The sequence below is a fragment of the Balaenoptera musculus genome, chromosome 8, assembly GCF_009873245.2.
Source record: "Balaenoptera musculus isolate JJ_BM4_2016_0621 chromosome 8, mBalMus1.pri.v3, whole genome shotgun sequence".
NCBI classification, from domain to species: Eukaryota; Metazoa; Chordata; class Mammalia; order Artiodactyla; family Balaenopteridae; genus Balaenoptera; species Balaenoptera musculus.
Window position 1 is genome coordinate 22,658,581 of NC_045792.1, and position 23,456 is coordinate 22,682,036.

General features: G+C 37.4%; 1 protein-coding gene and 1 long non-coding RNA gene across 6 annotated transcripts in view; both read left to right on the forward strand.

Moving 5' to 3' along the window:
* LOC118899954 overlaps positions 1–2,160 on the forward strand; it is a 30,623-nt gene extending 28,463 nt beyond the window's left edge. Inside the window, exon 5 of the long non-coding RNA XR_005021014.1 lies at positions 2,129–2,160. This is a non-coding gene — a long non-coding RNA (uncharacterized LOC118899954). The remainder of the gene's footprint in view (positions 1–2,128) is intronic.
* The window catches only part of SIK2 (salt inducible kinase 2), a 135,185-nt gene that overhangs the window by 72,979 nt on the left and 38,750 nt on the right, over positions 1–23,456 (forward strand). For all 5 annotated transcript variants that reach the window (XM_036862029.1, XM_036862026.1, XM_036862027.1 and 2 more), the window contains exon 4: positions 13,941–14,102. In XM_036862029.1, the coding sequence (XP_036717924.1) occupies positions 13,941–14,102 (162 nt within the window). The remainder of the gene's footprint in view (positions 1–13,940; positions 14,103–23,456) is intronic.

Genomic DNA, 23,456 nt, shown 5'->3' on the forward strand with positions numbered 1-23,456 from the left:
GAGCAGTTAAGGTAGGACCCTTCCACAAAGAACAAAATTTCGGGGTTTTTACTGAAAAATCCGGGTAGTCAGGGGTCTAAATAACTTTTCCAAGGTCACTCAGCAATGAGAAGTAGAAACAGCATTCATAATCAGGCTTGTCTGACTCCATAACTTTTTCTGCTATATTTTGATATCTTCCTAGGTACAAGGAAATCAGAGATTTATTTTACTTATATGTTTTTTAAAGATACAACAATTTTTTGAAGTCATCAGTTTGTTTGCATCCATTACTATCATCAGATATTGCAGTCTATTGGCTTCTATGTGTGGTTTATATGTAATGTTAGAAAAGTTTGACCATATTTGCTTTTAATTGTTGCTGAAAACATAAAAGTAGAGTCACAGAAGTTGACTGTAAATAATCTTTAAAACTTTAAACTCTGTAACTAAAAACTCATCTTACTTCTCAGAAGATTGTGGTTTGTTTCAGTAGTTCCACATAGCTTGAAGAACTGATTCAGAGTCTAACAGATGCGAACAGTCTAATGTAGGGAAATTGCTGAAAGCACAATTAAATTGCCAGAGTATATACCACAAGCAACAATTTCCTTTAATTTTTGACAAACACCCAATTTGAAATGATTATATACTTACAAAAACAAACAGAAAAAAGCAAAATGTTTTAAAATCTATAGTTTCATATTCATAAATGTATCTCAAGGTTAAAAGTTTAATGTAATTTAATAGTATAAGTAATATTATAATCTAATATTTAAAATTAGGATAACCCATGTTATCCTAATTCAATATGGATCATACACCTAATCCGTTTTCTATTAGTGTTTACAGTGTAAGGTGGTACATATATTAATGTGCTAAAAACTGTTTTTCAGGTTTTTATTTAATGGACCTTCCTTTCTTAATTATATTTTTTCCAAGAGTAATTGGTTAGAACCAGCACAGGCTAAATTAACAAAGACTAGAGTCTTGATCTACAGTGAGATAGAGTTTTATTTTTTAGTAATATTTTGTACTGATTAGAGGAAAGAAATGTTAGAGAAAAAGATGAATAGAGATTTGAATTTTGGAATGGAAAATTATGGATCTTCAAAGTATTTTGAAGAGAACAAATGAATCAGTTTTGATTACCTTACTGGAGCTTCAGGATTCATAATGGTCACATTCCTGAAAACACGATCTCTCTTCAAATTTAGTAATTAGAAATGTGAAGTAAATTCACATTCACATTGTAAATTTGCGGGTTAGGAACCTCTGACCAGGATTTAATTATCTGAGGTAGGGTGTTTTTTTAAGGCTACTTAAGCATAAAATATTAAATTGGCATCAGCCTTTTTACTTTACTCCCAGATTACAGATTGATGAAATTACAAATTAAATCCTTTTAACATAACATTAAATATTTAATTGCATAAAGTATTAATCTTTTGGACTGTTACTCAGCTCCAGCTTGAAGGGATGCTAATAATTTCTGGCCGAAGAGCATTAAGCTTAAAGGTAGTCATTCAAAGATTCTGACATTCCTGAAATTTGAGAAGAGTCAGCTGGCTGGGTTTCTCCACTTTGATAAGAGGCTGGGAAAACTGCTCCTTATCCCTGGGGAAAGATAAGGGATGCCACGTGGTGGTGGTGGTGGTGGTGGTGATAATGACGATGATGATGTTGAGAGCAACTAAGATTTACTGAGCATTTATTTGTCACGCACTGTGCTCTGAAATCTAGACTTACAATCTATAAAAGCAAGATGAAAACATTGATTAATTATACCATATAAAACTTAAATCTTGAAACCTACTTATTGGGGCTTCAGCTACACTTAATTCAGGGGTTGGTAGAAGATGACTCTTGAATTTTTGAGGTTGAGTGACTGTAAGATGATAGTTATAGTGACTTAGAAGGTGGTAATGAAGTTTATAAAAAGAAGGATGAGCTCAGTCTTGATAACACTGCAGTAGCAGAAAGAAAAATCTGTTTAAATACACAATAGGGTAGCTGCTGAAAGGTCAAACGTGCTTGGCAGATCTGGAGGTTATTTTTATTTTTATTTTTTTATAAATTTATTTATTTTATTTATCTTTTTAGCTGTTGGGTCTTCGTTTCTGTGCGAGGGCTTTCTCCAGTTACAGAGAGCGGGGGCCACTCTTCATCGCGGTGCGCGGGCCTCTCACTATCGCGGCCTCTCCTGTTGCGGAGCACAGGCTCCAGACGCACAGGCTCAGTAGTTGTGGCTCACGGGCCCAGTTGCTCCGCGGCATGTGGGATCCTCCCAGACCAGGGCTCGAACCCGCGTCCCCCGCATTAGCAGGCAGACTCCCAACCACTGCACCACCAGGGAAGCCCTGGAGGTTATTTTTATAAGAATTCTAATCAGGGAATGAAATCCTCCAAGGAAGAATTTCCTAACCTTGATTAAACTTAAGATTTTATAGACCCCCTTGAAATTGCACATAAAATTTTATGTGTGTGTTTGTATGTAAGTATAATTTTCATTAGATTCTCAATAGAGTCTGTGACCAGAAAGTTCCAGTCCAGATGTTAAGACATATTTTGACTGTAGTGACTGAAGAGGTATCCCTGAGACAGGCAATAAATGAGAAGAGTATGAAAGAAAACTAAAATCATCCAGCTAAGAATAAAGCAGATCAAACATTACCCACAGGAAGGTGAGAGTTAATTCTAAGAGGGAAGGAGTATAGAAAAAGAAAAGCAAAAAGCCAGAACTATACTATGATAGTTTTATGTGGTTAGAAGAGAAAGAAGAGCCAGTTAGTGAAAGAGATGGAGGAAAACCAGACAGACACGGAATCAACAGGGAGAGATGTTTATTTTGGAAACCAGTTAAGTATAAAATATAATTGAAAGGTCATAAAAGATGAGAACTGAGAAAAGGTAATTGGCTTGAGCCTAGGGAATTTGCCAGGAACTTTAAAGCAATGTTGGTGGAGTGTGAAACAGATCATATCATAAGGGGCTAATGTGTAGATAGTAGTTAGAAAAGGAAGGTAGCCTGAGTCAACCCCTGAAAATACAATAACAACAACAATAGTAATAATCATAGTTGAAATAATAGCAGCTAGGGCTTACCTGGTGGCGCAGTGGTTGAGAATCTGCCTGCCAATGCAGGGGACACGGGTTCGAGCCCTGGTCTGGGAAGATCCCACATGCCATGGAGCGACTAGGCCCGTGAGCCACAACTGCTGAGCCTGCGCGTCTGGAACCTGTGCTCCGCAACAAGAGAGGCCGCGATAGTGAGAGGCCCGCGCACCGCGATGAAGAGTGGCCCCCGCTCGCCGCAACTGGAGAAAGCCCTCGCACAGAAACGAAGACCCAACGCAGCCATAAATAAATAAATAAATAAATAAATAATTTAAAAAAAAATAGCAGCTAATGTTTTGAGCACTTATGTGTGTCAAGGCGCCATGAAGAACTTTTTTTCTTTTTTAATTGCTTTTTTTTCATTTAATCTTTACGTGAGGTGGATTCTATTATTATTGCCATTTTTGGATTACCAAATGAAGGTTTTGGGAGGTTAAGTAATTTGCTTAAGTTCACCTAGTTAGCAAGTTTGTAAAGACAGAATTTGAACCCAGGCAGCCTGACTCCTGAGCCTTCATTCTTAGCACCGTACTATTAAATACTAAAAGTATCTGCAACGCTGTAAAAGGAATGTGGAAGATTTCTATATAATGCTACGAAGTGGAGAAAAGAAGGGATAAACGTTTTTGTGTGAGATATATATACATATTTTTACATATAAAGTGAAACACAGAAAGGGTAAGCCAAACACTAATAAAAACAGTTACCTATAGGCAGAGGAAGGAAACAGGGATGGAAGCAAGTCTTCTCAGACTATATCTTATTACATTGTTTGGTTTTTATTTATTTTTGGCTGCGTTGGGTCTTCGTTGCTGCGCACGGGCTCTCTCTAGTTGCCGTGAGTGGGGGTGCTACTCTTCCTTGCAGTGCACGGGCTTCTCATTGCAGTGACTTCTCTTGTTGAGGAGCATGAGCTCTAGGTGCACAGGCGTCACTAGTTGTGGCACACAGGCTCAGTAGTTGTGGCGCACAGGCTCAGTAGTTGTGGCTCACGGGCTTAGGTGCTCCACGGCATGTGGGATCTTCCCAGACCAGGACTTGAACCCGTGTCCCCTGCATTGGCAGGTGTATTCTTAACCACTGTGCCACCAGGGAAGTCCCTTATTACATAGTTTTAACTTCAGCATCATATTAAACAACAGGTAAGTACTTTACATGATCAAAAAATAAGGTTAAATCAAACAGGAGAAAGAAAAATAACCCCTAATATTTGTAAACAAACACATAAATAATACTATCTTTATATCATGTTAGCAACACACCACACAGAACTAGCTTTTAAGTAACTTTAAAAGGTAGTATTTAGATAAAACATAGTATATTCTTAGGACAATATAATCTCAAGATAAAAAGAGCTGCAAAGAAATGTTAGCTTTTCAACTTCATCAGTAACTTTCTTGTTAGTAGTAGTATTAGTATAGCTATTTTGAAACTATTTCATGTGTATTGTAGGATAAAGCAAGTAATTTATGTTAATGTTAAGAACCAGGATCTTTTATGTAAGAGAAAAAGAAATACAAATATAAAAATCAAAGAAAAGTAATTCCTGTAATGCCAAATTTGAAAGGGAATGTATTCATTTATTTTTTTTTTCCTCACTTATTTCCTAGTCTGTCCCTGAAAAGGCTTAGAAACAGTACCAACCCAGTAGTAGAAAGTGCCTTGAGCACCCAGATACCATTCCCCAGTAAAAACAACCAAGGCTTCTTGAAAACAATTACTGATTCCTGGTTGGGGGCAGGAAGTATTCAAGATAAGCATCAGACATTTTTATTATGCCAGAGGCAACAAAGGCATTATTTCTGTGGTCATGTTTTAAAAAAAAAAACAGTATAAAGGGGTTCCCACTGGTCAAAGATGGGAAAATTTGAGCATCAAAATGAGCGATGACTATAGTTGATTGAAATAGTAGAACATATAAAAATCCATGCAGTCATTATGATACTTCAGAGAATCATAAAAGAGAGAGAGAAAAAAAAGCAAGCTAAAAAATAAACACAAATCTTACTAGTTATCATTGGAAGTAGCTAGTGCGCCATCCCCTTACTCTGAAAATTGTTACTTAATGAGGAAGAATTAAGCATTCATACTTCTTTATCTGTTTTAGTTGTATTTCAGTAGCTCTTACTGACAGCAGAAGAATTTCATCTAATAAATGTAGCAGGAATAAAACAAAATTAGAAAATCACAATTTTGTAACCCCAATGAAATAATTGATTAAGGTACCAATAAATATTAACATTAGTGCTGTGGTCTCAAAGTGTGGCCCCTGTTCCCATATCTTAAGCTTCCCCTGGGCACCTCTTAAAAATATATGAATTTTTGGGCCATTTCCAACACCTACTTTATCAGGAACTCTGAAGGTAGGTCCCAGTAATTTGTTGTAACAAACCCACTAAGGGTTCTGATGTACACTGGAGCTTGAGAGCCATATTAGGAGGAAGAGTGACGAGAATCTTTAATTGAAGGATCAAGGTATTACCACTCCCCCACCCCCAAACTCACTGATCAATCTTAGCATTCCTAAAAGCAGGAGAAACACGTTATATTTATCCAAGTAGATGCACCTATGACATATTCTCGCCACCCTCCAAAAAAATTAAACTTGAATCTATTCTATACTTTATTCTTGAATTCCAAATTATAGGAAATATGGAAGATAGAAGAATATGTTAAATAATATCATGAGGAAGCAAAGGGCAAATCCAGAAATTCTATAGGACAGCTGACCCAGTTTCTTTAAGAAGTCAGTAGCATGGGGAAAAAAAAAAAAAAAAAGGAAGGTGGGGGTGGCGGTGGGGGGCTGTTCCAGAATAAAAGGATTGCAAAGACAAAATAAGCAAATACAAAATATACATCTTATTTGGATCCTGACTCAAATAAACCAGCTGGGGAGATTTGAATTCAAACTGCATATTAGATGGTATTAAAAGTGTTGTTCATTTTGTTAGGTGTGATAATGGTACTGTGGTTGTGTAAGAAAATGCCATTTATTTTAGAGATACGTAAAAAGTATTTAGGGTGAAACAAAATGATTTGCCTTAGGTTACTACAACAAAAAAGAAGAAGGAAGGAAAGAAAGAAAAAAAGGATAAATGAAGCAAGTATGGCAAAATGTTGATAACTTTTAAATCTGGAGGATTCATTATATTATTGGGTTGGCCAAAAGGTTCATTCGGTTTTTTCCGTAAGATGGCTCTGGAAGCACTTAGTTGTCTTTAACTTCATTCAAAACAATTTTGCTAGATTGTATGTGACAGTTGTCACATCAGCATGCATTTAAAAAAAGACATCAAAATTGGCGAATTTTTGTGTAGCCATTTTAATATTAAAGATGGAAGAAAAAAAGGAACATTTTCAGCATATGCTTTATTATTTCAAGAAAGGTAAAAACGCAACCGAAATGCAAAAAAAGATTTGTGCAGTGTATAGAGGAGGTGCTGTGACTGATCGAACGTGTCAAAAGTGGTTTGCGAAGTTTCGTGCTAGAGATTTCTCACTGGACGATGCTCCACAGTCAGGTAGACCAGTTGAAGTTGATAGCGATCAAATCGAGACATTAATTGGGAACAATCAACATTGTACCACACAGGAGATTGCTGACATGCTCAAAAGATCCAAATCAAGCTCTAAAAATCATTTGCACCAGCTTGGTTATGTTAATCATTTTGATATTTGGGTTCCACATAAGTTAAGCGAAAAAAACCTTCTGGACCGTATTTCCGCATGCAATTCTCTACTTAAACGTAATGAAAATGTTCCGTTTTTAAAACAAATTGTGACGGGTTATGAAAAGTGGACACTACAATAATGTGAAATGGAAGAGATCATGGGGCAAGCGAAATGAACCACCACCAACCATACCAAAGGCCAGTATTCATCCAAAGAAGGTGATGTGTATATGGTGGGATTGGAAGGGAGTCCTCTATTATGAGCTCCTTCCAGAAAACCAAATGATTAATTCCAACAAGTACTGCTCCCAGTTAGACCAACCGAAGGCAGCACTTGATGAAAAGCGTCCGGAATTAGTCAACAGAAAATGCATAATCTTCCATCAGGATAATGCAAGACCAGATGTTTCTTTGATGACCAGGCAAAAACTGTTACAGCTTGGCTGGGAAGTTCTGATTCATCCGCCATATTCACCAGATGTTGCACCTTGGATTTCCATTTATTTAGGTCTTTACAAAATTCTCTTAATGGAAAAAATTTCAATTCCCTGGAAGACTGTAAAAGACACCTGGAACAGTTATTTGCTCAAAAAGATAAAATGTTTTGGGAAGATGGAATTATGAACTTGCCTGAAAAACGGCAGAAGGTAGTAGAACAGAAGGGTGAATACATTGTTCAATAAACTTCTTGGTGAAAATGAAAAATGTGTCTTTTATTTTTAACTTTAAAACCGAAGTCACTTTTTGGCCAACCCAGTATTTTCTCTACTTTCATGTATGTTTGAAACTTCTATAATAAAAAATTTTAAATTTAAAATGCAAAAATACTTATTAGGATATATTTATTCCTGTGCTAGCCTTTATCACAGTTTATTGTAATTGCCTGTTTACTTGTCTATCCCAGTATTTCTCAAATTATCAGTATTTCTCAAATTATCAGTATTGAAACACCAATTTTTTTGATTGGCCTGTCACAGACCATGATTTTTGTAAAACTACAATAAAAATCAGTTACCATAAGAGCAAAATTGGGGGGTGGGGGAGGACATACAAAATATAGCCTTAAAAAGTTTTGTTATTAAAACCAACAAACATAAAATTACATTTTACTTAATCAGAACACATGTAAATGTAGGAAAGAAGAATTTTTTAAACTGTATCCAGTCAACAAAAATACACACATAAGCAATTAGTATAGAGAATTGCTATTACACTCATAAGTTTGTTTTTTTTTAACATCTTTATTGGAGTATAATTGCTTTACAATGGTGTGTTAGTTTCTGCTGTATAACAAAGTGAATCAGCTATACATATACATTTATCCCCATTTCTCCTCCCTCTTGCATCTCCCTCCCACCCTCCCTATACCACCCCTCTAGGTGGACACAAAGCACTGAGCTGATCTCCCTGTGCCATGCAGCTGCTTCCCACTAGCTATCTGTTTTACATTTGGTAGTGTGTATATGTCCATACCACTCTCTCACTTCGTCCCAGCTTACCCTTCCCCATCCCCGTGTCCTCAAGTCCTTTCTCTACATCTGTATCTTTATTCCTGTCCTGCCCCTAGGTTCTTCAGAACCTTTTCTTTTTTTTTTTTAGATTCCATATATATGTGTTAGCATACGGTATTTGTTTTTCTCTTTCTGACTTACTTCACTCTGTATGACAGTCTCTAGGTCCATCCACCTCACTGCAAATAACTCAATCTCATTTCTTTTTATGGCTGAGTAATATTCCATTGTATATATGTGCCACATCTTCTTTATCCATTCATCTGTCGATGGACACTTAGGTTCCTTCCATATCCTGGCTATTGTAAATAGTGCTGCAATGAACACTGTGGTACATGACTCTTTTTGAATTATGGTTTTCTCGGGGTGTATGCCCAGTAGTGGGATTGCTGGGTCATATGGTAGTTCTATTTTTAGTTTTTTAAGGAACCTCCATATTGTTCTCCCTAGTGGCTGTATCAATTTACATTCCCACCAACAGTGCAAGAGGGTTCCCTTTTCTCCACACCCTCTCCAGCATTTATTGTTTGTAGATTTTTTGATGATGGCCATTCTGACCGATGTGAGGTGATATCTCGTTGTAGTTTTGATTTGCATTTCTCTAATGACTAGTGATGTTGAACATCCTTTCATGTGTTTGTTGGCAATCTGTATATCTTCTTTGGAGAAATGTCTGTTTAGGTCTTCTGCCCATTATTGGATTGGGTTGTTTGTTTTTTTGATATTGAGCTGCATGAGCTGCTTGTAAATTTTGGAGATTAATCCTCTGTCAGTTGCTTCGTTTGCAAATATTTTCTCCCATTCTGAGGGGTGTCTTTTCGTCTTGTTTATGGTTTCCTTTGCTGTGCAAAAGCTTTGAAGTTTCATTAGGTCCCATTTGTTTATTTTTGGTTTTATTTCCATTTCTCTAGGAGGAGGTGGGTCAAAAAGGATCTTGCTGTGATTTATGTCATAGAGTGTTCTGCCTATGTTTTCTTCTAAGAGTTTGATACTGTCTGGCCTTACATTTAGGTCTTTAATCCATTTTGAGTTTATTTTTGTGTATGGTGTTAGGGAGTGTTCTAATTTCATTCTTTTACATGTAGCTGTCCAGTTTTCCCAGCACCACGTATTGAAGAGGCTGTCTTTTCTCCACTGTATATTCTTGCCTCCATTATCAAAGATAAGGTGACCATATGTGTGTGGGTTTATCTCTGGGCTTCTATCCTGTTCCATTGATCTATAATTCTGTTTTTGTGCCAGTACCATACTGTCTTGATTTCTGTAGCTTTGTAGTATAGTCTGAAGTCAGGGAGCCTGATTCCTCCAGCTGCATTTTTCTTTCTCAAGATTGCTTTGGCTAGCCGGGGTCTTTTGTGTTTCCATACAAATTGGGTAATTTTTTGTTCTTGTTCTGTGAAAAATGCCATTGGTAGTTTGATAGGGATTGCACTGAATCTGTAGATTGCTTTGGGTAGTATAGTCATTTTCACAATGTTGATTCTTCCAATCCAAGAACATGGTATATCTCTCCATCTGTTTGTATCATCTTTAATTTCTTTCATCAGTGTCTTATAGTTTTCTGCATACAGGTCTTTTGTCTCCTTAGGTAGGTTTATTCCTAGGTATTTTATTCTTTTTGTTGTAATGGTAAATGGAAGTGTTTCCTTAATTTCTCTTTCAGATTTTTCATCATTAGTGTATACGAATGCAAGAGATTTCTGTGCATTAATTTTGTATCCTGCAACTTTACCAAATTCATTGATTAGCTCTAGAAGTTTTCTGGTAGCATCTTTAGGATTCTCTATGTATAGTATATAAGTTTTTTCTGTTACCATAATTAAGTAGTTTTTTAATGTGAATTGTGTGCTTTTTGCATGTTCTCTTTAGACCTTGTGCATTAATTTGAGCTTGGATTGATAACAGTGCCCCTCATGGGGATGATATACTAAACCTAAACTGATGTAATTTGCAGCCACAGGTTTTTGCCTCAGTTACTTTCTCATCTCTCAGCAGACAGTATAGTTTTGGAGGATGTTTACACTGCAGAAATCATAAAAAGTGGGGAAGGTCATAGATATGCTGAAATACTTGCTGAGATTTTCACTTAAGAAGTGAAAATACCATCTCTTTAAATAGTTGGTCTCTTAATCTCTGGAACATGGATGTTGTCATTTTTCTCACGGTGTGTTACAGTCTTATTGACATGTGATGACTGTAGCTTCAAACGGTAATTTTAGGTTCAGATATACCACACCTTTGTTTTTCAGACAGTCCCCTTCCTGCCAGGCTTCAAAGCTTTTTAACCCCCTTGGCTGTAGCAGTTCCAGTTTGGACTGATCGCTTCAAAAAACAATTACTGTAGATTCTACTGTGCTTCCCAAGACTCATTTTGTAGGCCATAGTTCGGGTTATTTTTCCACATATATTAACTTGTACTTGTTCACATTGGATCTGTTAGGTTTCTCTGTGTTGTCGAAATCTCAAAAATCTTTCCCATTGACCCAATGATGCAGAATTTTCAACAGGAAGAAATTTTGTCTATTTGGGGAAGTCAATCATTTGTGAAAAAATTGTCTCATTTAGTGATAGATACAGTTTAAGTAGCATTTGTGTAGAATCTTAGGAAAGATATTACTAACTAGCCAAAAGATAATCCCTTACAGAAACCATATTGCATTCCCCTTAGGAATTTCTGTTTGCCCAAGGATCCAATCCTTTATTAGATTTCCCAGCTCATCCAGTATAGAAACGAAGCTCTGGTTTACTCTTGTGAATAGAAAGCACACTGTTCACTTGCCAGTTTACTTAGACATAGTTGCTCTGATACCAGTTTGCACATTTTGGCTGAAGTCTACATATTTGTTCTTTAGTGATCCTTTTTTCCCCTTCACAAGTATGAATGGCTACTGTGTGTGCTCTGTAAAGGCAAAGGGGAGTTGTGACGAGCTGTTCATCTTGGTTTGTGATACTAGCAGATATAGAAAAATATACAAAATGTTCACTTACATTTTAAAGCCTGTAACATGTAGAGTATAGTACTCCTACTCCACACTTTTATAATACTGTTTTTGGAACGTTTCATGATACCATCCATATTAAGACACTAGTCAGACAAGTATTTAGTAAGTACTTCACCTGTGCTGTTTCGTGCATAGTGCTAAGCAGTGTGGGGAGTGCAGAAGAGAATGACATGGCCCCTATCCTCAGGAAGCTTCAATGAAGGTATCTTTTATTTTCTTATATACAGAGTGTTAGAATTAGGGCTGTATGTGTCTGCGTGTGCACCCAGATGTGCACGCGCATTGAGATATTATGATATATATACAGATAATTAAAGTGTGAGGCAGTGTGTTGTTTTAAGTGATAAGGAGTTCAGAGGAAAGAGATTATTACTACCTGAGTGATGAGGGACTGTTTTAGGGCAAGGTGGCATTTGAGCAGGGTTTTGGAAGGATAGTTAGGATTTCAGCAGGAGTCTAGTAAAGAAGCTTGTTACAGTTTTAAAAAAGTTTTTTCAGAGGTTCTAGTTCCAGATCAGCCATTCACTTACCAGTTGTCTGAATTCAGCCAGATTACTTAATGACTCTGATCTTCAGTTTCCTCATCTACAAAATAGGAATTAGAGTAGTAGTTATCATAGAGGGCTTTTAAGAAGATTAAGTGAGATACTGTGACATGAACATGCTTTATAAACTGTAAAGTACTGTACAAATGTTAGTAAATTTTATAATAAATATTGAGGATGGCATGAGCCAAGGCATGGAATTTAAAAACTAGTAAAACCAAAGCCTAGAGCAGAAAATATGTGAAGGTGACTATAAATATTGTTTCACTCATACAGTTCCTAACTTCATAAAATAATCTTAAATAGGAAAGCCTTTCAGGGTTTATGTTGACCCCCTTTCCCTCAAAAGACCATTTCAGGGCTTCCCTGGTGGCGCAGTGGTTGAGAATCTGCCTGCCAATGCAGGGGACACGGGTTCGAGCCCTGGTCTGGGAAGATCCCACATGCCGCGGAGCAACTGGGCCCGTGAGCCACAATTACTGAGCCTGCGCGTCTGGAGCCTGTGCTCCGCAGCAAGAGAGGCCGCGATGGTGAGAGGCCCGCGCACCGCGATGAAGAGTGGTCCCCACTTGCCACAACTAGAGAAGGCCCTCGCACAGAAACGAAGACCCAACACAGTCATAAATAAATAAATAAATAAATAAAAGACCGTGAATTTCTTAAAAAAAAGACCATTTCAGAGGGCTTTTAGATCTTCAGGTAAAACTTGAATAAACTGTAATGTTTAGTTTTATTGAATTCATACAGAATTAATTCATACAGAATTAATTTTCAAATAAACTGCTTTAATAGATATTATAACATAGCACAAAAATAGCTGATGTATCTTGCACAGTATATTTGTTTAAAGAACATGGTTTTGAGAACAAGTCTGCATGTTTTGGGGTATATCAGAATTGCTCCACTGATTAGGAGAACAGGGTACAAATTATTTAAGTTACTTTCAGGGACCATCGTATCTCCTTTTACAGGTGGTTTGTACAATAACTTCATGAATCGTTGTTTAAAGGAAAGATATCCCTCGTCTGATGAGATGTCAGAATTTATTCATGTTCTTTGTTTTAAATAAATTTTATTTTTAAAATGTGGTTAGGAAAAATATTCAATAAATTTTTCAACAAAGAACAGAGAGAGTGTTTGGGCTTTAAAAGACATTTTTTTAATTGAAGTATAGTTGATTTATAATATGATTAGTTTCAGGTTTACAACATATTGATTCAGTATTTTTACAGATTTTACCCCATTTAAAGTTATTACAAAATATTGACTATATTTCCCTGTGCTGTACAATATATCCTGGTTGCTTGTTTATTTTATACATGGTAGTTTGTATCTCTTAACCTAAAAAAGCATTTTGAATTGTACTGTGAATATTATGCCAGTTGCTATTGTCTGGTCCTGGGCTCTCTCCACTTATCTGGGCTCCAGTGAAAATATGATTGGAATTACTTTTCTCAGGGCAAGGAACTTGGAAAACAGCGTTTTACTTGAACACTAACTCTCATTATTAAAGGAACTTTTTTTGTTGTTTGTTTACTGTATGATATCACTTACATGTGGAATCAAAAAATACAAGAAACTAGTGAATATAATGAAAAAGAAGCAGTCTCAGATATAGGGAACAAAGTAGTGATTACCACTGGGGAGAGGGAAGGAGGGAGAGACAATATAGGGGTAAGGGGATTAAGAGATACAGACTATTAGGTATAAAACAATCTACCAGGATATATTGTACAACACAGGGAATATAGCCTATATTTTATAGGCTAACTATAAATGGAGTATAACCTTTAAAAATTGTGAATTACTATATTGTACACCTGTAACTTACATGATAGTGTACATCTACTATACGTCAATTAAAAAAAAAAGACCAACCCTCTCATTTTATGATTGAGGAAGTTGAGGCACAGAGAGGAAAAGGCACTTAGCCAAGGCCTTGAACTTGAGTCTCTGTGTGCTGTATTTCCCTTCATTCATTCTTTTATTGTTATTGTTATTAACTAATTTTGAGATTCTAAAAGAACTTTTTGAGGGAAAAAAAAAAATCCTGAATACTAATAGTGGGGTTTCTTGGTGTGTGTGAATAATTCTCAATTCTTTCTTCTTTTACAGACTACCTTGCTAATCACGGCCGGTTAAATGAGTCTGAGGCGAGGCGCAAATTCTGGCAAATCCTGTCTGCTGTTGATTACTGTCACGGTCGGAAGATTGTGCACCGTGACCTCAAGGCTGAAAATCTCCTGCTGGATAACAACATGAATATCAAAATAGCAGGTAACTGGGACACAGCTGGCTCTAACGTGATCAGATATGAGCCATGGCACTCAGGGTGCAGAAACAGACCTGCAGGCAGAGATGCAGGAGCCTCCACCCATGACATCAAGCACTCTCAGAGTGTATTTTATTCATTTCCTTAGTCCTATGTGTAATAATGAAAAGTAAGGGAAATAAGTTCCTTATCAACGCACACCGTGGCAAGACTATGACTGGGGTCTGATTTGTATCCTCAGTCTGATTTGTGTTCAGGCCCCTTTGTGGCACTCCACTGGGTGTGTGAGTGATTGGAGGGGCTGATAGGGCTGGAGGAGTAGCATAGGTTGCTGGTGCTCTACCCTGCTCTCTTAATTATGACCGGTGGCTGCAAAGAGGTTGTAGACAGAAGAATGACAAAGGAGGTAACAGCAGTAGAATGAGAAGTACTGGCGACACAAAAGCACCTTGCCTTCTTCTGATACAATAGGGTTTTGATTTATAACATGGAGACTAACGATTATTTTGCTAGTTTTCCTCCTACCCTTTTCACAGTTGGCAAAATCTTTTATAAATATTTTATATTCCAAGTTTCCTTTTCACATGGTCAAAAACTCTCATTCAGTCAATAAATATTTATGTGTCAGGTACTGTGCTATGCTAGGTACTAAGGATACAAATCAAAAAGTCATTTCCTGTGATCTTAAAAGTCTGGTGGGGAAATAAGAATAATGAAAATACAATATAACAGTTGCCCAAAAATATAGGTACAGAGTGCAATAGGAATATAGATGTAGGAACATCAGTCTACCTGAGAAGTCAGGAAGCTGCACAAAGAAGGAACTCTTTGAATTTAGGCTTGAGAGATGAGTTAGAAGCTTGCCAGGGAGATAAACAGAAGTAGGACAGGCGAACCGTGTAAATAACCGCAGGTACAAGAGAGAGAAAGAGATTGAAATTGTAATGGTGGGGAACCATTGCTCAATATTAGTTAAATGTAAAATCTGTAGTTGTGGGGGATTGATACAGGAAGAGCAGGTAGGCGAAGATCAGAATATGAAAGGTCTTGAAGGCCACGAAAAAGATTTTAGAGTTTATTCTGTAGGTAATAGGGAGCATAGCCTATCGGAAATTTTAGGGCGGGGATGCAGATGAAGTGGGACTGGGACAAGGTGATTAGATTTGCATGTTAGAAAGATGTCTCTCTGGCCACAGAGTGAAGGTAGGTGGGAGATGGGGGTGAGACTGAAGACAGGAAAACTGATCAGGAACCTAATGCAGTAGTCCAATTAAGAGAATGTGGGTGTGTGCTAGAGTACAGCAGTAGAGGTTGTAGGTGTGGGAAGGAGAGAGAGAGATTTATTTTGGTTAGGGTTTGGAGGAAAATAAGGGGCACAAAGCAAAAGCTTAGCAAAGTTGCAAGCGGTGGTGTTTTGTCTTAGGGTATTAAAGAGGGACAGAGGCATCCACATGAGAGAAGCTGACCAAGAAGTGGTTGACTAGCTAGGCTGGATACTCACTGGACTCACTAAGTTTAGGGAGAAAACAACTGCCTTAGTTTGCTGCACTGTGGTATAAAATATAAGTGAAAAGCCTCTGATTTGTACATTTAACTGGTTTATTTCTATGCCATTTATCGTTCATTTCCAACTTGGGCATTTTAGGGAAGGCAAATAATCTTTACTTACTTTAACTTTTACTTACTTTAATTTTAATAATTAATTTTAAACGCCAATGTCACATTTGTTTCAGGGAAGTAATGGATTTTTCATTCTGTAGTCTGTGATTTTTTTTTTTTTTCCTAATGGAATTGCCTGAATGAGAGTGTTTTTTAAGTTAATTTGCTACATTCCCATTATGTTTGAAGATTTGTACTGATTTTTCTTTTTTGTTTTAAAAATACATTATTAGTGTTTCTGTAATTTATAATGTATGTTCATTTCTCCCAGTTTTCCTTCTTCTTTTGGCCCTTCCATTGGTCTCATTCATTTCACTCCATTTTGCAAACTTTCTGTAATGCACTTCACTGTAATTTTTTGTTTACTTCTCCTTGAGAGCATCAGCTGCCCTAAAATTGTCCTTCTCAGAGACGACTCTTGTTTTTTTGAAGTTCTTTACTCTGTAGAAAGAAGGGGAAACCCCTGCTTCACCTTTACATTCCTTTATCGCCAAAACAAAACTTTCACAAAAACAGTACCTTAAAGGAGTTCTGGGAGTCATTTCAGGCAGAGAAAGAAAGGTTAGAGGTGGGAGTCATATGCTATAGGAATTACAGTGTCAAAATAGAACATCAAAAAACCTTGCAAACAAAATATGCAGAATATTCCATTAAGGTTATAACCAAGTTTTGCCTGGCTGTAATAGTGTCTTCTGTAATTCTGGCCTATAGTATAGGTAGATAAACCCAGTATTTCTGTCATTATGTGAAATCTAGTTATTTGTTTGTTTTTGCTATTTTTATTCTTGAATATCTGAAATTCAAGGCCTTCTAATTTTTATCTAGAAGACAGGTAAAATCTCAGAGACCTAAAGTTGTTCTCTCTGGTTAAGCTAGTATCACAGAAACATTTATTGAGCCTTCATTATTTGCAGGTACTCTGTTTTCAGATGAAAAAACTGAAACACAAAGAGATTAAATAACTTCCTAAGGCAACTCAGATAATAAGTAGCAGACCTGGAATTCAAGCCTAGATCTCTCTGACCACAGTATCTGTGCTTCTTCCACTACACCATGTTGTATTTTCCAAACATTGTTTGTCAGTTATCCCTCAAGGAGTACTCACTAACTGAATTTTGGGTTTCATCATTCTATATTTATACATTTAGTGTCCTTAATTCCATATCTCACAAGTGGATACACACACACACACACATACATGTACACGCAGTATAGCTAAGCGTTCAAGTTTCTTGTTGCCCACATTTTTTTCTCTGTCATCCTCACCACCCTTTACCCCAAATTTTGGCAAATGTTTATTAAACATCTACTATGCTCCTGGGCTAAATTCTGGAGATTCAAATATTTCAAGACAAAAACAACAGCAATACAAAAACACTCAACTCTGCCCTTACCTCAAGGAGTTAATCCAGAACCAGACCTTTCAGTAAATATAACATAAAAAGATAACTGTCATACAGGCTATGAGGCTGGGAGGAAGACTAACTCGCCTGAAAGAATCAGGAAAATGATTAGCTAAGACTTGATTAAGAAGGAGGCATTTGTGGTGGGATTGGGGGAGAGAAGGAGAAAGGAGGAGAGTTCATTGAGGGGGTGAGGTAGGGACGGCAGCTCCAGGCAAATGGATGAGCACGTGCAAAGGCAGGCAGGCCAGAGGACTCAAGGTGTGTAGGGAAACTACAGACCAGAGCTACTGGAGCGTAAGTGCCAGTGAGGAATGATAGGAACAGAGCCTGGTCAGGTCGGCAGAGCCTGGTCAGGTCGGCAGAGCCTGGTCAGGTCGGCAGAGCCAGATCAGGTCGGCAGAGCCAGATCAGGTCGGCAGAGCCAGGTCAGGTCGGCAGAGCCTGGTCAGGTCGGCAGAGCCAGGTCAGGTCGGCAGAGCCTGGTCAGGTCGGCAGAGCCAGATCATAGAGGGTTCCACATGCCATCAGAAGTTTAGATGTGTTCCAGTGCTGTGAAGGAACTTCTCCAGGGTATATATTTTTATCCATAGATTTTTGTAACTTTTTTATGGCCCTGCTTCCCTTTAAAAATATCATCTTCTGATCTCTGAGGATTCTCCTTGAATTTTAAAGAAATCTAATACGTGTAGGAAAGATGGGACTCCATGGAAAAATTACAAAACCTCAGAATAAAATACAAAATTATTCTCTTAAATTGTACTATATCTCTGTTTATTCTGCTTATGAAGATCTCTTTAATCGCTAAATGGGCTGAATAAATGAACTGTTTTAACCATCTTGTATGTTGAAGTTGAAGAGAAGTGCAAACCAAAACTAGATTTAAATTAAAACATTTGTCTCCGTTTATAAGACAGAAAATGGAATAGAAGTATCAGACGTGGTTCATTTTAATAAACACAGAAACTTGGCTTTGAAATCAGCTTCTCGTTTATGCTCCTCCAGCGGGTAAAAACTTCAGACACTGGTGGGCCATGAATTCACCCACATCTGTGTGTGCTCATCGCCTCAGTTATGAGACCTACAGCCGTCACAAAATATGAGTGTTAGGATATTCAGAGTAAGAGGCAGAATGCAAAGAAATTTTGGCTTTCATTAGTTGTTTTTTTTTTATATAAATGTATTTATTTATTTTTGGCTGCGTTGGGTCTTCATTGCTGCGTGCGGGCTTTCTCTAGGTGCCGTGAAGGGGGGGCTACTGTTCGTTGTGGTGCGCGGGCTTCTCATTGTGGTGGCTTCTCTTGTTGCGGAGCATGGGCTCTAGGCGCGCGGGCTTTGATAGTTGTGGCACACAGGCTTAGTTGCTCTGCGGCACGTGGGATCTTCCCGGACCAAGGCTCGAACCCGTGTCCCCTGCATTGGCAGGCGGATTCTTAACCACTGCACCACCAGGGAAGTCCCTTTCATTGGTTTTGATAATTGCAGTACTGTTTCCTCCACGCTATTTTGGCTATGACTATTTAGGCATTAACTTGAGAGTAAATAGATGAAAGACATTTAGTTTTATTCTTCAACTTTCCTCATCTGAAATGTTTATAATGAATACTTAGATAAGCATTAATATGTATGAATTACTCGGAGGAGGTTTTCAGAAAATATCACAATTCAAACAAGGCTTCTCATAAAGAATGTGGAGTTTGATATCAGACAGTTCTGGTACAAATTCTGGCTGTGCCATTAGTAGCTGTGTGACCTTGGGCTGATTAATTAACCTCACTGTGCCTAGGTTTCCAAATCTATTAAACAGAGATTAATCCATTTCTCAGGAACATTGTAGGGATTAGTGATAATGTTAGACACAGAGAGGTCATAGGTAAGATTATGGGCTCTAGAGCCAAGCTACCTGGATTTGAACCCTGGCACTGCACTTACTAGCTGCATGACCTTGGACACATTACCTAACCTCTCTGTCCTCAGTTTCCTTATCAGTTAAGAGGGAATGACAGAAGTTCATATCTCATAGTGGTTATTAGTAAATATTTGCAAAGTTCTTAGAACAGTGCCTGGTACATAGTTAGTGCTGGTTAAGGTTTCGTTAAATAAATTGAGGGCTTTTTGTTTTGTTTTTTAATATATTTATTTATTTACTTATCTATTTTGGCTGCGCTGGGTCTTAGTTTCAGCATGCAGACTTCTCAGTTGCAGCATGTGGACTTCTCAGTTGCGGCATGCAGACTCTTAGTTGCGACATGAGGGCTCCTTAGTTGTGGCATGTGAACTCTTAGTTGTGGCATACATGCAGGATCTAGTTCCCCGACCAGGGATCGAACCCAGGCCCCCTGCATTGGGAACACGGAGTCTTACCCACTGGACCACCAGGGAAGTCCCAAATAAATTGTTAATTAAGGTTCCTGGCACCATGTAAACACTCATAAAATGTGGCTATTATTTGTATTCAGTGTATAATTGATTCCATGTGAAAACAAATTCTGAAAAGTTTGATAGCCATATAACCCCCCCATCGTGTATTTTTTTTTAATTACCAAGGTTTAAAGCCTTATTAATACAAATCTCAGAGGTACAAGGAAAGTTTATCATTTATATTCTAAATTGTCTCTGCTTGATATAAATTAATTTTTTTTTCTTAGCGGGACCTTCAGTGTAATTAGTAATGTGAAATAAGCCTGATTAATCTGACCTGTGCATCACAAGTCACTTGTCTTTAGCCCAAGAGGAATGCTTCCCTTCTGAATTGACTATGATCTCTGAGTAGCCCATCATCTCTCATGATTGCTTCTAACAACCTTCCTGCTTATTAGAAGACCTTGAGACAGGGTTTCTGTATATATAATTCTAGTTTTGTGCCCTGGAACCGAAAAAGGGTGGGAGAGGCTGGAGCAGGTTTTGTTAGTAAAATATTTATTAAAAGTCTTCCATTTGTTATCTTCCTGCCACTAGTATTATGTAAAATGTGCAAAGAGCTTTTGCATCAACAGACATAATGAGACCTTGTCGTTATCCTTCAAGCCTACTTAGCACTAGCCGCACATTAAGCCTGGAATATGGAAGACAGCTCAAAGGGTTTTGTTTCCTTCTGTTTTGTGTTTCCTCTCTTCATCTCCCTCCTCCTCCCCACTCCATTTTGGGCTGAGGAAGAGCGTTTATTTGCTTCTTAGCTCACTGAACTCTCTCATTGGACAAATAGACGTCTCACAGTGGTCAGCAGGATCACATTTCATCTCAGCTGTGATGATTGTTCTTGTGTCCTCTTGTCAGGTAGGGAGGGAATGACTGATGTTTGAAAGTAAACTGTGCAGCTGGCCTCTTGCTGGTGGGCAACAAGGTATGCAGTGACGTCAGCGTTGGCTGATCGGCATTCAGTTCGTGCAGTGGGTCAGCTCCGTCTCCACACTCTACTACCTTTCATTTGTCCGCTTTCATTTCCTCATAATTGTCTTCTTCGTTCCTATTATAATAACTACAAAAGATGTGTAACTCTTCAGCAAGACTGGATATCTGAATTCTACTGGTAATTTTAGAAACAAGGATAAATTTAACCCTAAAACCATCTGCTTCTCTGTAGGAGGATTTTTAAAATTATAAATTAGACATTATAGCACACTGCTGGAGATTAAAAATTGCCTTGGTTGTGTTGATTCCTAGAAATCATTTACTTTCTCTTAGCTTGACGATGGGTTTTCAATGTTTTGTTTGCTTTTTTCCTTTTTAAAATAATGACTTAACTGTTTACCTAACGACTTCTATTTAGTCTTTGTTATTTAAATATTAAATCTTGAAAGTATTTAGTAATTATAATTATTTTGCAACAGTAAACAGCGACAAACTGTTTAACATCTATATCTTTTTCACAACCTGTTTCATTCTTTATTTCCCGGCTACTGGAAGAGTGGTCTGGGGACCAGCATGAGCATCACTTTGGATGTCTGTTAGAAATGCAGACTCTCAAGCCCACCCCTAGGCCTACTGAATCAGAATCTGCATTTTAGCGGGTTCCCCAGGTGATGTGTATGCATGCTAATGTTTGATCTATTTCACTCCGACAGTATTCACTAATGTGCTTTGTTCCCATCAGACAGTAATCAGCTTATTTACTCTGTGTAAGGCCCTGTTATTCCTAAAACATTAGCCCTTTGCTAATGACGTTTGGGCACTGATAATTTATGTAATTTAGTGACGACAGTAATAATAATTGATTTTTGTTATCAGGAAGATTCAGGTCAGTCACTTTCAAAATATAAAGCAGAAAACAATAATAACAGTTCTAATACTGTTTTCAAATATATCCATGGTCTGTTACTAGTTAGATAAGAGGTAATTAGAAGACTCAGCTTTTAAGGCCAAGTTGATTTCCATGAGAGTCAGTCAACACTAATTAACCTGTTCTGTGTTTAGAGACTCTACCCCAAACACTCTCTTCTATCAACCTTTTAGGCCACACAGAAACCAGGTGAGAAAATAGGGATATATCAGGAAATCTCAAAACTAACGTTAAAGTAAAACCTTGGAGTACATGCCTTAGCGTTGTAGGGATAGGAACATAAATCATCTCCACATGAAAAGGACAAGATGTGTCTATTTTAACACATTCTTAAAATCAATAATTTCTGAAATGAATGTAGGTGTATATTTGACATTTACTTTGCAAACATCTTAATTATTCCCATTCACTTATTAAGGATGCTTTTAACATAGCATTCAATATTGTAGAGATGAGAAAGCCCTCACTTGTCAACTTCTGCTAGCAGAGGGATAAATTAGAAAATCTCTCATCTCTATATAATGTAAAGGATTTTTCCTGGGCTTATAACAGCCTTATCTCCAATTTTAAGTTGGATTAAACTTCTCTGACTATGAGGCCTTACAACAAAAAAAATAAAAACAACTTCTCTGACTAGTGACGTTCTTAGAACATCTGTGGTATAGTAAAAAAAAAAAAGAACACCTGGCTTGGAGTTCAAAGGCCCTGTATTTGAATACTGGCTAAGCCACTTGCAGCTGTAGATATTTGGGCAATTCTGTTAACTACTTTCAGCTTCAGTTTCCCCCTTTGTAAGGTAAGGACATTCATACCTCACAGGGCTGTCATCATGATTAAATGAGATAATATATACAAAAATACCAAGTGTGTAATGCCTAGTCCAAAGTAGGCAAGACATAAATGGTTTTCGGATTTGATTATAACTCATACACCATGTTGAAGGACTAGTTGTCATTTTGTTTCAAAAACTTCTTATGATTTCATACCTTAAAATTGTGAAGCTAAGAGGTTCTTTGAGAAAGATTTGTCTTTTCCCTACTGTGCTCAAGAAATGTTGAAAATCTTGATTGATCTGACAAATTCAAGGTATATTATGAGTGAGAGTTCAAGCAATTACTCCCACCAATTACTCCCATACAAATGACAGATTACCGCAGAGGAAAAAAACTTCTTTATACCTTCAAAATTTTGTCAGAGTTGTTTAGTCAATCATGCATGAATAAAAATAGTATCAAAATAATGCTAGTCTGAACCCTGAATTGGAGTGAGAAGTATCAGTATGAATTCATGGGTTATTGTTTTTTCTTAATACATGTACATATAGACAGGCACAAAAACAAATACAGCAGTGTCTGTGTGTGTGTGTGTGTGTGTATACACTGATAAGCATTCATACGTATATTTCCTCTGTTTGATGACAGGGCCTAGACTCAGTGACAGCCCAGCTGCAGTGAGTACATCTAGGTCTTAGTCTTGGTTTCTAAATACCATTCCTCTGTAAAAGGAATCAGGGCTCCTTGGAAAAGCAGTTGATTCCTGGGATGGGGCAGGAAAGTACAAGGTGAGCCTGGAACATCTTCTGGTACCAAGAGATAAGGAAATACTTAAAATAAAATGAAATTTTAAAAGGATGGGGGCATGTTGAAAGGATACAAGAGCCAACCTGAATTAGCTCCTAGTGGCCAAAGCTGGAACTATTTAAGCATCAAAATAAATAACAATAGTATTGAATTATAACCCAAAGAATAAAATAAATACTTATGATGAATATAATATGACAGTATTGTAAAAAATAAACAAATAGTTTAATGAATAAATAAATAAGATGTGAAGAAGGGACAACTCTTGAAGAGTTGTAATTAATAACTGTAGAAGAAATGAGGGAAATGAAAGCTCACTGTTAGAGCACCACAGTAATCATTGCTGCAATCAAGATCTGCCAGTGAATGCTAAATTAATGGGTGAAAGTTTAAGGAGAAACAGGGTATATGTAGACTCAATGTATCTTTAAAATATTT